Source organism: Xenopus laevis, chromosome 3S, assembly GCF_017654675.1.
Source record: "Xenopus laevis strain J_2021 chromosome 3S, Xenopus_laevis_v10.1, whole genome shotgun sequence".
In the NCBI taxonomy this organism is placed as follows: domain Eukaryota; kingdom Metazoa; phylum Chordata; class Amphibia; order Anura; family Pipidae; genus Xenopus; species Xenopus laevis.
Window position 1 is genome coordinate 28,252,218 of NC_054376.1, and position 14,943 is coordinate 28,267,160.

Consider the following 14,943-nt stretch of genomic DNA (forward strand, 5'->3'; position numbering starts at 1 on the left):
CGGGGATTAAGTTGCAGGTCCAGTCTAGAGTCCGCAGCCGCCACTAGATCCCATTACCACTTCCCCATGTTTGAATTTGCCGCTCACTAATAGTTAATCCGCAGTGGTGCGGTCACATGGTAGGATCACATGACCGCTACCGTGAAAGATAAACCACATACATTGCGCAACGCCCAGGAGTCCTTTTGTCCAATCATCGTAACCTGGAAGCAGCCCTTCTCTACGCTGATTGGAAGCGCGCAGTGACCAATAGCGGCACACAGGCGGAACGGGAGCCGCTACACAGTCCGGTCCTTTGAAGAACGCGATTGGCTGCTGTGGTGTCAGGTTTGGGAGTAGTAAGATGGCGGCGGCGATAGGAGTAAGGGAGCGTAGTTCGCGGTCACAATGGAGAAGGTGGAGGGTGCGGGTTCCAGTGTTGTTAATAGTCGCCTTCGTACATTGGGACACAGGAGCAGCTGATCAGACGGAGGAATATTTAAAGAGAGAACACTCACTGAGTAAACCATACCAAGGTAAGAGCGCGGCGCCAGGAGATCTAAAACCCGAGCGTCGGGTCTTCAAACTGGGGCGCTGCTGTTGCTTCAGCCCAATCCCTCGGTACTACGAACAATTGAATACGAATTCCACATACAAAACGTATATACAAATCCCCACGTGTTTGAGTGGCTCATTTCCAGTGAAACTGCGTTTAAATCTCCAGCACAAGCTTTGTCTTTTCCTCTCGGTTTATTAGATGAAGACTGTGCAGCTAAAAGCATCAACACTCCCTTCCCATAATTCCTTCCTGGCTGCCTGATGGTCTTCTTTGTATTTCAGCTTCTTGCCAAGTCTATGGCTAGTGTTGCCCCGGGGCTACAGGTCCGCTGCCTGCAAGAGGCCAGTCCAGGCATGTGTGCAACATTAGTGCGAGGCTGACACACCAGCTGCCACTCTAAAACTGGCAGTTAATGGAATGGTTGGAATGGAATGACCTTAACAGGATTGTTCACCTTTGAGTTAACTTTTAATATGATGTAGAGAGTGATATTCTGAGACCATTTGCAATTGTTTTTATTGTTTGTTAGTTATTTAGTCAGCAGCCCCCCCAAATTTGGAAATTCTGCTGTCTGGTTGCTAGGGTCCAAATTACCCTAGTAACCATTGATTTGTATAAGAGACTGGCACATGAATAGGAGAGAGCCTGCATAGAAAGATGAGTAATAAAACGTAGCAATAACAATACATTTGTACTAGGGATGCACCGAATCCACTTTTTTGGATTCGGCCGAACCCCGAATCCATTGCAAAAGATTCGGCCGAATACTGAACCAAATTCAAATATATGCAAATTAGGGGTGGGAAGGGGAAAACATTTTTTACTTCGTTTTGTAACAAAAAGTAATGTGATTTCCCTCCCCGCCCCTAATTTACATATGCAAATTAGGATTTGGTTCGGCCGGGCAGAAGGATTCGGCCAAATCCCGATGAAAAAGCCCGAATCCTGGATTCGGTGCATCCCTAATTTGTACCTTTACAGAGCATTTGTTTTTTTAGATGGGTGTTAGTGACCCCCCATTTGAAAGGTCGGAGTCAGAAGAAAAAGGCAAATCATTTATTATTGAAAAGTTGCTTAAAAATGACCATTCTATAACATACTAAAAGGAACAGTAACACCAAAAATGAAAGTGTTTTAAAGTAATGAATATATCACTTACTATTGCCCTGCACTGGTAAAACTGGTGTGTTGGTCAGAAACGCTACTATAGTTCATATAAACAAGCTGCTGTGTAGCAATGGCGGAAATAGAGAAAAAGGCTATATGGCTCAGGTTAAATTGTAGATAACAGATAACACCATTATGTTCTTCAGATCTGCTGTGTAACCTGAGACTTTTATCCTTTTAATGGCTGTCCCCATGGCTACACAGCAGCTTATTTATATGAACTATAGTAGTGTTTCTGAAGCAGACACAGCAGATTTACCAGTGCATTATATTTTTAATTCTTATATATATACACGTTACTGTTCCTTTAAAGGTGACCACCCCTTTAAAGGAATTGTTCAGTATAAAAATAAAAAGTATTTAAATCGACAGGCTGTGCAAAATACAACATGTTTCTAATATATTTAGTTAGCCAAAAATTTAATGTATAAAGGCTGGAGTGACGGGATGTCTAACATAATAGCCAGAACACTACTTCCTGCTTTTCAGCTCTCTTGGTTTACACTGACTGGTAACCAATCAGATGGAAGAAATCCAGTAGCACACCGGTAGTATTGAAAAAATCTTCAGTGTTTTATTAGCCCATACATATACACAATAGGGCAACGTTTCGGGCCCAACTGGACCCTTTATCAAGCCTTGATACAGGCTTGATAAAGGGTCCAGTTGGGCCCGAAACGTTGCCCTATTGTGTATATGTATGGGCTAATAAAACACTGAAGATTTTTTCAATACTACCGGTGTGCTACTGGATTTCTTCCATTGGATGTGAAATTTGACCCAGCTTGCAGGCAAATGTCCTCCAGTTTAGCACCTGGACCTACACAGGTGAATATAAGAGGGTAGAGCACTCCTAAATACTTGCTTTCGATGGTAACCAATCAGAGACTTGAGGGGGGGGGCACATGGGTAATAACTGTTGCTTTTGAATCTGAGCTGAATGCTGAGGATCAATTTTAAACTCACTGAACAGATATGTCCCATGTGGCCCCCCTTATAGTCACTGACTAACTCAGAGCTGCCTAAACCCCATCTCCCTTTCTCCAATGCATAATACATGGCTGGCAAAGCAGACATATGCAGTTAAAGTGCAAGTCAACCCTAAAATAAAAATGCACTTTATAAAGAAAAAAAAACATAACTCTTAACTTTCCACTATACATGTATTAAAAAATGTCATTGCTTTTCAACGCTATTAGTAAAAACACCTGGTTGTTACTTTTTAAACAATGTTGCAAAAGGATCCCCAGCAAAGACAGGTCTGTTAAAGGAATGGTTCGCCTTTAAATAAATTTTAAGTATGTTATAGAATGGCCAAATTTAAGCTACCGTACTTTTCAATTGGTCATCATTATTTATTTTTCATAGTTTCAAATTATTTGCCTACCCCATCTAAAAAGCAAATGCCCTGTAAGGCTACAAATGTATTAATACTACTTTTTATTGCTCGTCTTTCTCTTTGGGCCCTCTCCTAATGAACTTGAGTCACTTATTATTAGTTAGAGTTAACTCTCTAGTAAGAGGGCTGCTGACTTTATACAGACTAATTGTAGATTTAGTCATTGGCTAGGGCTAAAGTACAACATTATGCAACATACTTGTTTGGAAACGCCACACGTTGTGCTGCCCAGTATTGTACTGTAACAGCTCTAGTCACATATTGTACCCCCTACTGGAAAATATAAAGATGTTAGAAGAAGCCTATAGCAGAATTATGTGCAAAGGACCTCTCTGAGTTTCAAAAGCCTTATTGCTCTATGGCAGTGATCCCCAACCTGTGGCTCATGATAAACATGTTGCTCACCGACCCCTTGGATATTGCTCCCAGTGGCCTCAAAGCAGGTGCTTATTTTTTAATTTCTGTTGGAAACACGTTTTAGTTGCATAAAAACCAAAGTTCCCTGCCAAACAGAGCCTCGTTTAGGCTGCCAGTCCACATAGGAGCTCCCAGTAGTCAACCACAGTTTATAATTGGCATCCCCAGAAACTTTTTGCATGTTTGTGTTGCTCTAGAACTTTCTGAATGTGGCTCATGGGGAAAAAAACAAACGGTTGGGAATTTGGTCTATAAGGGGTACATTATTCCCTATATAAAGATAAGATATTGCCCGGGGGACGGCCTGCCTATCTGCTATTCAAGTTCTGTTTGAGTGTAGTCCCCCTACTGTGTTGTCATTTTTATTATTAATGGAGTTTTCGCACCCTCGTTATTTCTTTCAGGAGTCGGCTCCTCTACGTCATCACTATGGGACCTTTTGGGAAATTCACTTGTGACCCCACAGTATGTGCGTCTAACGCCTGACTTACAAAGCAAGCAGGGGGCTGTCTGGAACCGCGTGGTAAGACCTTAACTCGTCCATCATGTCCATGGGATGCTGTTTATCAATAATCTAATGTGGATATTTTCATACATCAAATACAATGTACTTCAAAGGGGCAGCTCACCTTTAATTTAAGTTTTAGTTCACTTGTGAAGCTACTATGCTGTTATTAATTTTGATCTTTCTAATCTTCATCTGCCAGTCTCTAATTCTAAGCACTGCCTAGTTGCTAGGGTAAATTGGAGCATATCAACAAAATAGCTTTTGACATTACAAACTGCAATAGCATTATGGGATCTGTTATCAGGATACCCGTTATCCAGAAATCTCTGAATTAGGGGAAGGCCATCTCCCATAGACTCCATTTTAATCAAATACAGGTATGGCACCTGTTATCCAGAATGCTGGGACCTAGGGTTTTCCAGATAATGGATCTTTCCGTACTAGAAAATCTTGTAAACATTAAATAAACCCAATAGGCTGCTGTTGCTTCCAATAAGGATTAATTATATCTTAGTTGGGATCAAGTACAAGGTACTATTATTCTTACACTTATACTACACTTATACTAAGACCCCTTATCCGGAAAGCACCAGATCTTGAGGATAATAGGTCCCATGCTGCTGAACATAAAAAATATCAACTGCGAATATTCTCAAAATATCACTGTCTGTATTATATTTAAAGTGGAATTAAAGGTGAACTACCCATTGAAAGGTGGATATCTCTGATTTATAAGCATGGTTTCCATTTGTTGGCTTGGGTTTCTCTTTTATTGGTCAACACATTTGTCATTGTTTCACAATACTGTTGGCCAGATCTCCGTTTTTTGTAGCTCGTCTTCCCTAAGGAAGCCGTACTGCCCTAGTGTGGGTAAGAGTAAGAACCTGAATTTCGAGCAGTGTGTTATCCAAAAAAAAAAAAGTGATCGAATGCTTGCTTGGTTTACCAAGCAGTAACACGGTATTGGATTTTTCCATCTATTCAGAACAATGTGTGCCCTGGTTACTACATTTGTCTCTTAATACAAAGATGGGGTACTTAATTATTGTCTTTTTTTTACAGCCTTGTTATTTGAGGGATTGGGAGATGCAAGTTCACTTTAAAATCCATGGACAGGGCAAGAAGAACCTAAATGGGGATGGCTTTGCCATCTGGTATACGAAGGACCGGATGCAAGCAGGTCAGTACATTGGTTTTATGAATATCCCTACTGATGTGCATGTATTTACTGCAGACTCAGGACAAGCATGGTCCCATAATCAGATTAAAAGCCTCATTTTCATACTATACTCATTGTTTAGTTTATACTATGCTTATTTTAATGTTGGGGCACAGGGCTGGTGTCCTGTTTTTCATAGCCAGCACAATGTGTGTTAACTTGTTTACTTAGTTCTTGCACATGTGCAGTCCACAGTACAGAGGACTTCAGTAAAAACATTCTACAAACCATAACGATAAAACCAAAGATTCCAGATTAGGCTCTGTCCATTGCCAGGGTCAGTGACCCTAACAACCAGGTGGCATTTTTCATCTGCAGCCTGGAACAACTGAAAAGGAAAGCTTAATACATTGAAAACCATAGAAATGAAGATCAACTGAAGAGTTGCTATGATGTTATATGTTAATTTACCATGCTGAATGTTCGTTTTGATTCAGTTAATTAAGTACTTGTACAAGTAGCCATCTGCTATTGTGGAAAATGTGTGGGTCTTCGTGAGTAAACACTTGGTGTGTCCTGTTGTAGGGCCTGTCTTTGGCAGTAAAGATAACTTTGTGGGTCTTGGGGTGTTTGTGGACACGTATCCGAACGAAGAGAAGCAGCATGAGGTGAGTATATATCTGTGGCCCCAAGGAACACTTGCGTTATTTCTATTTCCCTACCAGCTCTTTTACTTGCACCTTGATGTTTCTGAATAGCTTACAGAAAACAATACAAATATAACCATTTTGATGCCCCGGTATAGATTTTATATCCTCAACGACCACAACAGCCTGCTGACACACAGAATGAATGTTTTGCCAAAAATGCCAAAAAAAATGCTGTGCACAAGTCCATTTTAAACCAAAAGAAAAAAAGTTGAAATGGAAAGTTATAGGAAAACTATACCTCCAAAATGAATACTTGAGCAACAGAAACTTTATATCATATTAAATATATATTCCAGTTTGATAAAATTCTATAAGTAAATATTGCCCTTTTACATTTTTTTTCCCTTGAACCACCATTTCGTGATGGTCTGTGTTTCTATTTATAATTACCCAATAGCACATGCTACTAAAAAAGTCTATTATCATTTAAAATGGTTTATTTAAATGAAGCACGGTTTTACATATGAGCTGTTTTATGCAATCTCTTTTTATAGAGACCTACATTGTTTGAGGGGTATAGTTTTCCTTTAAATAAACATATCTTGTTAAATAAATGCAGTTCAACCTCCAAAGATCATGTTTCCAAAATGGTAATCCTGAAGGGTTTCTATTCATTAGTATAGTTCCGTTTCCTTCTACAAGACAATTTGGTAGTAAAGAGGTTTGTGTATAAGTAACAAAAGTATTTGGCATGTGACTAAGCTGTATGTTGTGTGTATGTGTGTGCTTTCTCTTGTGCTTCGGGATCACAGTCTTGGAGGAAAAGTTACTCTCCCTCAATGCAGGTATCTTATTATACACATTTCCCTTCACCCCTCTGTTTCGTTTGCATCATTTAGTATTTGTGCTATTCAAACAAGTAAGAATTCAGGAGTATATGTGTGTGTGTGTGTGTAATGCAGCATTAGATAATTATCTGCTATTCACAGCATGTGAACTTTGCCTTTGCTTGACCACTGGAGCATGTTGGAGAGATGTTTTTTGGTCCTCCTGCATCATCTCGTGTTCTTTCTCATGGGGTTCATTGGATTTTATACATTGAATACTGGGGCTAATGATATTGGGTAAACTTAATTGTAGGTCAAACAAGGCAGAGAGAGGTGCTTTTTTTTTTTTTTTTCTTTTTTTTTTAATATCAATATAATTAAAAAAAAGAGCAATCCTTATTGTGTCCATAGGAATTAAGGCGTGAAAATAGACTTGCATGTGTTTCAGACCTGACAAACCATTGGCATCTTCAAGGTTCTTCCTTGGGTGTCTTCTGTTTGAATAATATTCTTATGAGAGAGGTCAGCCAGGACTATGTCACAGTTACTTATACAGTACAAAATATATCAGAGTATCTGATTTAACAATGTTTTATTGTATCAGTTGCATCATTCATCCCTTATAGGTAGGTAGGTGTTTGTGTGTATGGTACTACCACAGTGGCCAAAATGGCTGGCATACGTTTTTTACTTCCTGGGATTTTTCCCGACAGCGCGTGTTCCCTTACATATCCGCCATGGTCAGTAACGGCTCCGTTACATATGACCATAGTAGGGATGGACGTCCAACAGAAATTGGAGGGTGCACAGCCATGGTGAGGAATCTCAACCACGACACGTTCTTTGTCATCCGTTATGTGAAACGTCGACTTACGGTGAGATTTTCATTGATTTAAAGGAAATGCTACTCTGCTCAAATTAATGTGAGGCACTTCAAAGCTAAATACATTTGTAAGTTTCCTTTATTCTGTCTTAAATTGCATAAAATAGTTCCAAAGAAGGTGAGAGAGTTGTAACAATGTTCTTTGAGACGAAAGCTGCCTAGTGATGTGACTGGGATTTTTCACAGTGTCAATTGAATGCTGCAGTTCCAATAACTCTTACTAGCTGCATAGGGGCAGGATACTCTAGCAGAGTACTAAGTAGCATTCAGCTTGCTGGTGGTAGAAGCATGATAAAAAGGCATCATCATTACGATAGGCTAAAGATTTTTAGGGAAAAGTTTTCAACATGAGGATCTTTTGTTGAGAAAAATTACCAAATAGTATTTTATTTTTCTGAAAATAAACTTGTATGTTATGCTGTGGGATGCAGACACTATAGTGTTCGTAGTGTATGGATTGGTCCCTAAATTTGCAGGTTCATGGGGACATACTGGCTAGTGGGGGGCTGGTTGTTAGCCAAACTACTTATGAGGCCCGATTCTTCTCCCAACACCCCCTGGGCCTCTCTGGTGACAATGCTGATGGGACCATTCAGCTATGATGTCATGAGAAGGTGCCGGTTCTCAACGTTTAGCTGTAGGGTTGGGTTCCTTATCCGGCCTGTGCTTTGATACATGGGGTATAGGTAGTAGGACTCTAGAAATAAAATATGGCCACCCCTGACTGCTGCTATCCCTTCTTCTTTTCAAGGAACTCCATTTTTCTAGTGTCCTTAAAGTTGAACTAAACCCAAAAAACGAATTAGGCTAAAAATGCCATATTTTATATACTGAACTTATTGCACCAGCCTAAAGTTTCTGCTTGTCAATAGCAGCAATGATCCAGGACTTTAAACTTGTCACAGGGGGTCACCATCTTGGAAAGTGTCTGTGACACTCACATGCTCAGTGGGCTCTGAGCAGCTGTTGAGATGCTAAGCTTAGGGCTCGTCACTATTTATCCAGCAGAAAATGAGGTTGGTCTGTAATATAAGCTGATGCTACAGGGCTGATTATTAAATTCTGATGCAAATTGCACTGGTTTCTGTGCTGCAATGTAGTAATTATCTGTATTAATTACTAATCAGCCTTATATTGTGACATTTATATTCTGTGTGTACTGTATATTGTGAGTGGGTCCCTAAGCTCAGTAAGTGACAGCAGCACAGAGCATGTGCAGTGAATCAGTAGAAAAGAAGATGGGGAGCTACTGGGGCATCTTTGGAGACACAGATCTTTACTGCTAAAGGGCTGTGGTTCTCTTGGGCTGGTACAGAAGCCTAAAACATAATGTACAACATTTCTAGCTACTTCTGTAGTTAGGCTTTAGGTCTTCTTTAAGGAGACCAGGTTAAATACTGTACATGTAGTTTAATAACTTAACTGCACTTGTTTTCATATGTACAAAAAGTGTACCTCAATAAATTAGTTAAAATACTAATAATGAGAAATATATGTTAAATTAAAACAATATGCTATTAACATGAAGCTCTGCTTTGTTTCAGATCATGGTAGATATTGATGGGAAGCAGGAGTGGAAGGATTGCCTAGATGTTCCTGGGGTGCGATTACCTCGTGGATATTTCTTTGGTGCGTCTGCAGTCACAGGAGACTTGTCAGGTAAGACATAGACTTAAAGAATCCTGTTTTGTTTGCAGTCCCCTGATTTTCCACAATGTCCTGGGTCAAATATAAACCCTCACTCTCAGGGTAACGCACATGAAGCCAGATGTCGTTGAAAAGCCTTGATTCACTCTGGTGCTCTGTCAGGCAACCACTGGAATAAGTTCAGTTGTAAAATATGGGAATCAAAGGCAAAGAGCAGATGACCTGCTAATTAGTGTTTTATTGTGCATGCACACGATATGTTTCGGGGAGCAAGTGCACTTTTTCAAGTGTGTACAAATCACCGTGAGAAATTGCTTTAAAGATTCACACATGAAGTCCCACCGCTTAATGTTGTAAATCACATTTAACCCTTAGTATCATGGGTTATTGCAGTTGACTCTAAACAAAATCACTGTTAACCCTTTAAGGTCTATATAACGTTAAGTCCATTAAAAACTTTAAAAGTTTATATTATTGTGAGCATGGAATGTGGTATCCTCCATGTCCATCCATTGTGCCAAGATTGTGCATAAATAATTATGTGCTTGTTCCAGGGAATTCCCAACGGTGAGGTAAAATCAAACAAAACCTTGTTGCGACTGCCCAATCAATCTATATTGTTACAAATTGCTCACATTTATCAGTAAATCTTACCGTTAGGGTAGGACTACATGGACGTTTTCGGAGCAATCTGAAGCGTTGCAACAAAACGCCGGCATCAAATCGCATGCGAAAGAAATAAGGTAAGTAATGGAAATGAAGTCGCAGCATTGATCCAACATGACTGTCGGATGCAGACGCTGCGTCTGCATCAGACAGTTGTGTCGCATCGGATCATCGCTGTGACACCATGCGACAATGCATTCACTTACCTTATTTCTGCTGAATGCGATTTGACGCTGAAGTTTTGTTGCAGCACGATCACGCCGAAGACGTCCATGTAGTCCTACCCTTAGACATTTTCTAGAGTCACTGCTCGCAACTATGTATTCTAAATCAGGGCAGTACTTGATATCTGTGAAAGAAGAGATACATGTATCAGTCATTTAGCTACAAGAAGTAGGGATGCACTGAATCCAGGATTCGGCCTTTTTCAGCAGGATTCGGCCGAATCCTTGTGCCTGGCCAAATACGAATCCTAATTTGCATATGCAAATTAGGGACCAGGAGGGAAATCTCTCTTTTATGACTTTTTGTCATAAAACAAGGAAGTAAAAAATGTTTTCCCCTTCCCACCCCTAATTTGCATAGGCAAATTAGGATTCGGTTCGGTATTCGCCCGAAACTTTCGCGAAGGGTTCAGCCGAATCCAAAATGGTGGATTCGGTGCATCCCTAACAAGAAGGGAGATAAGATCCAATAATTGTTCAAACATGAAGGGGCCAAAGTGTTCATTCTTTTAATCCAATATGCCTCCCGTTGTCCAAGAAATTGTTTCATATCTCCACCTCTTTTGGCATGAACTATATTTTCAAGTACCGGCCATCTAAGGTGACTTAAATTATGGGCTTGATTGTAAAAATGACTAGAGACAGGTGTATTGGTGGCTGTATCAGTTTTAAAATTCCTAATATTATTCCCGTGTTCTCTAATTCACACCTTCACGGGCCTGATAGTTTGTCCTGTATATGCCGTGCCGGATGGACATTTCATCATGTACACAACATATTTGGTATCACAGGTGAAAAAATCTTTTAACTTTATGGGAGCACCTTTTGTAGGATGATTGACCGTATTGCCCCTTATGATCGATAAGCAGCAAATACAGCTAAGGCATAGGAAGGCACCTTTTTTTTTGTTTTTCCCATGAGTTTGAGTTTGCAACCCAATATACTCAAGAGCTGCACAAACATCTTTGTATAATTGCAAAAAACAATATTTTAGATGGCATATGCACGAAACACTACAAAGCATTAACTTCAAACGGCTGTTCTCTCATAGACAACCATGACCTTATATCCCTGAAATTGTACCAGCTGAGTGTGGAACGTACGCCTGAAGAGGAGAAGATGGATAAGGAAGTGTTCATTCCCACTGTGGACAACATGAAGCTGCCTGGAGGTGAGTAACTGCTTTATGATCTCTAAAATATTTCTCTGCCATATACTGCGCTCATTTATCCATTATTCCATGTACACGTAGCCTTTAATACTAATGGTTTATATATGCATCTTCCTCCTTTGTAGAAACCTCAACAGAATCCATGAGTGGTTTTGCACTATTTCTTATTGTGTTCTTCTCCGTGCTCGGCCTGATCTTTGCCGGAGTCATCCTCCTCATCGTGTACAGTAAGTGGCAAGAAAGGAACCGCAAGCGTTTCTACTGAAGAACCCAGGAAGTCTCCTCGAACACAGAGTAATCTTCAAGACTTACACGCTGGTGCCTGCTGCTAGAACGAACTGTGACCTCCATAGACTGGAGCATAAATGCTCATAACACAAAATGCTGGAGATTTTGGAGATTTTGCTTAGCTGCCTCCTTTAAAACATTTCTGTTTTAAACACTGGGATTTTATAAGCTGCTATTGAAGGTTCACTTTTCATTAGATCTGCCCACTGGTATGCGAAGTCTTAGCTTTTTTTTTTTTTTTTTTAAATTACCTCCACTGGAATTCATATGAACTTCACTACCCTCAGAACTGAATTACTTGCCTGCAATCCATCCCGTGTGATTTCCAGCCTCAGCCAAAATGTGATTATGTTCCTGACACCATTATCTGCAGTTGAGTTTTTTTGTTTTTAATTTGCATTATTATTTAAATATGTCAATATGAACAACACAGGAATTTGTTACACTGGGACAGTGGGTCAATAACCACATACGACTTGGTCTTGGACTCGCTGGGCCAATAATATATAATATAAATGTTACTAGTACAGAGTACTATATATTCTTGAACCCGATCAATGCACCATAACTATGTAATCTTTATTTTTCAATGTCGTGGGCTAATAGTTATAAGCACACATTTGGGACCAGATCCAGGCGCAAACTTCCCCAGAGGGTGCCTGTAGGCTATCGCTTAGCGCTCCGGGATCGAGGTAATAAACCCTGCAGCTGGGTGGCATGCCGTCCCTTAATTTTTGCCACCCTAGGCCTGGGCCTATTCGGCCTTGCCGTAAATCCGGGCCTGGCCAGATCATATGGTTTCAGAATAGCAGCAATCCGGCCCCAGTATACTGTAATTAGAGAGGGAGAGGTTATCAATTAGAGTGGCTAATCCCCTTCTGAATCAAACTTTATTTGTTCTTTAATAGCCACAAACCTGAAAAAGTAGCTACATCCGAACACTTGTAGTTGTTGCTAATTACTTGCCATTGTGGAACACTGCAATTGTATGACACACATACTCCCCTTTCCAAGTTGTAAGGCAGTGCCAAATTTGTGCTTATCCCAATTGCTTACCATGGGAAGTGATTCGGCAAAATCATGCATGTTTAATTACTACAACTTTTGTGGGGTGTAATTACTGCCCAGGATAAACTTAAGATAGCCATATGTGGGTTAATAAAAGCTGCTGATCCTTCAGTCAGCAACTTATGGGTCCACCATTCCTGACATTATCTGTCCAGAACTTGGGCAACTTTAAAATCTCTACAGACAAAGACCACTTTGGCACATTCATTCAGTCCTCATTCTGTGGTCTTCCTTGGGCCAGCTATCAGATCAGCCCAATTTGATCCTGTCTGGGATGTGCCTAATCAGGCCCATATCTGCTTGTTTACTGACCTCGCTAAATGAGCAGATGCGGCAGTGTATGGCCAGCTTTAGCAACTTCATTTATCCAGAATTGTTTTATTCTCTCTCTAAGGTCAATTAAATAATGTTATCCCCTATAAGGACAAAGCAGCTGCATCTGATGAATTTTTTTAATCGCTGCAGATGGTATGAACGGCCATTTTAACAAGCAGCTGGTATTTTATAAACTGCAATCTGAGAGCTGGTTTTTTTTAACTGCATGCATCAAACTTTAGCTAATGGGGAGTGCTATATAAAATGCATATTTTAAACACATTGAAAGGAGCAAAATCGTCTTTTTATGAATATAGCACAGAACCCATTGTTTTAATCCATACACATAAAGTAGAGATAGTCTGTAGCCTTTGAACATTAATTTATTTGGATTGTTTGTTTCTATTGGAGCTGCTTTAAGGACTAAGAAAAAGTTTTCAGTCCTGTTCATGTATGTGTGATTATGTTTGTTAAAACAGAAAACAAGCTGTTTATCACAAAAAAACCCTAGTTGCCTTGACTTTATAAATATAATATGTAATAAATGTGGGTCCTGCATCAGATTAGGTACTTTATGGGTTACCTGCAGAAAATGAGCTATTTTGTGGGTCTCCATATAATCATGTTACACTTTTGTATTATTTTTGTAGACACTGCAACATCTGATTACATCCAGTTCCCTGGTGGCCAGTGGTTGTGTAAAAAGAGGTCAGCAGGTCTAAACGGGTAAAAATGCAGATCGATGGTCTAGGTTTCTTACGGTCTTCTCATTAAAGAGATGCACAGAATATTCTTCATTGGGTTTTTGTTCTGTTGTACAGAATATCGCTGAGGTAGACCATGAGACAGGATAGTCTTGTGTTTGGTTGAGTTGACTAGGCCCCACAACACGTTAACATTCTTGCTCTACTTTACCTACAGATTCCAACTTTTTCTTATAACTGCTGTTCTTCAAGCCAAATGCTGTTTACACCCCCTACAGCAGGAGTCCTCACCCTTTTTTACCAATGAGCTGCATTCAAATGTTCTAAGAGTTGGCAGCAACAAACGCATGGGAAAAAATATTCCTTGGGGTGACAAATATGGGCTGTGAGGTAGCCTTATGTGGATTGGGAGCCTACATGAGGCCCTGCTTGGCCAAAAATCTGTTTTTTTTTTAATGCAAAAGAAACTTGTCTCCAAACCAGGAATTGAAAAATAAGCACCTGCTTTGGGAGCAACAACCATGGGGTTGGTGAGTCACATGTTGCTCAGGAGCCACTGATTGAAGATCACTGCCCTATAAGGAGAACAGATGGGAAATAAGACCCTTATTTTAGAAAGACACGTTTGGAACATTTTTCTTCCGTGATACAAGTCTGTGGCATCTCAGCAATTAAAAAAATCTATAGATTTTGTGGGAGGAGTCAGCAAAGGTATAAAATGATGAATGAGGAGAAACAATGCTTTATGTTCTGCCTTTTTTCTTGTGTTGTTACAATGTATGTCAATAAATAATTATTTCCATGACTAAAAAGAATGAATCAGCCAAGATAAGTTTCACATTATACAGTGTGTAATGATGTTTTTTCCTCTCATGACCTTCCTGTAGAACAGGAAGCCGTAGATATACATAGATCACTTTCTGGTGGACCGTGGAAGAAATTGCTGATAGACTTCAATGTACAGTATTTCAGCAAATTGGGGGTATTAATACTTGGAATTGCCTCTTAAGTTCTTAAGGTAGATCTCATGGTGGCATTCGTTGGCAAGAGTAGATTGCGAGGTGACAAAGTCTGGGCACCCCTGCTGTAGAACCATGGGGACACTGTTGCTTTGATGCTGGCTGCAGGAGAGCTGGAAGCATTATGCCCCTTCATGTACTGATTGCAAAGAGCAACTGTCATATTAAAGGAACAGTAACACCAAAAAACAAAAGTGTCCTAAAGTAATGAAAATATAATATATTGTTGTGCTGCACTGGTAAAACTGGTGTGTTTGCCTTAGAAACTCTACTATAGCTTATATAAACAAGCT

General features: G+C 40.0%; 1 protein-coding gene across 2 annotated transcripts; it reads left to right on the forward strand.

Moving 5' to 3' along the window:
- Nucleotides 1–207: 207 nt before the first annotated feature.
- On the forward strand, nucleotides 208–14,443 carry lman2l.S (lectin, mannose-binding 2-like S homeolog). 2 transcript variants are annotated; one of them, XM_018255152.2, is made up of 9 exons: nucleotides 208–515; nucleotides 3,926–4,044; nucleotides 5,092–5,209; nucleotides 5,774–5,856; nucleotides 6,651–6,683; nucleotides 7,379–7,540; nucleotides 9,093–9,207; nucleotides 11,137–11,256; nucleotides 11,382–14,443. In XM_018255152.2, exons 1-9 carry the CDS (start codon nucleotides 344–346, stop codon nucleotides 11,519–11,521), a joined length of 1,062 nt encoding a protein of 353 aa, XP_018110641.1. In that variant the 5' UTR covers nucleotides 208–343; the 3' UTR covers nucleotides 11,522–14,443. The 2 variants fall into 2 exon arrangements, with proteins under 2 accessions (XP_018110641.1, XP_018110642.1); XM_018255153.2 differs by lacking the exon at nucleotides 6,651–6,683 and having other exon boundaries at nucleotides 216–515.
- The last annotated feature ends 500 nt before the right edge of the window (nucleotides 14,444–14,943 follow it).

Bases quoted from the DNA above. Each gene is read 5' to 3' on its own strand.
- lman2l.S (XM_018255152.2), top strand. From the start codon at position 344: ATGGCGGCGGCGATAGGAGTAAGGGAGCGTAGTTCGCGGTCACAATGG. The intron at 516-3,925 runs GTAAGAGCGCGG...TATTTCTTTCAG, and splicing joins ACTGAGTAAACCATACCAAG to GAGTCGGCTCCTCTACGTCA. The intron at 9,208-11,136 runs GTAAGACATAGA...GTTCTCTCATAG, and splicing joins AGTCACAGGAGACTTGTCAG to ACAACCATGACCTTATATCC.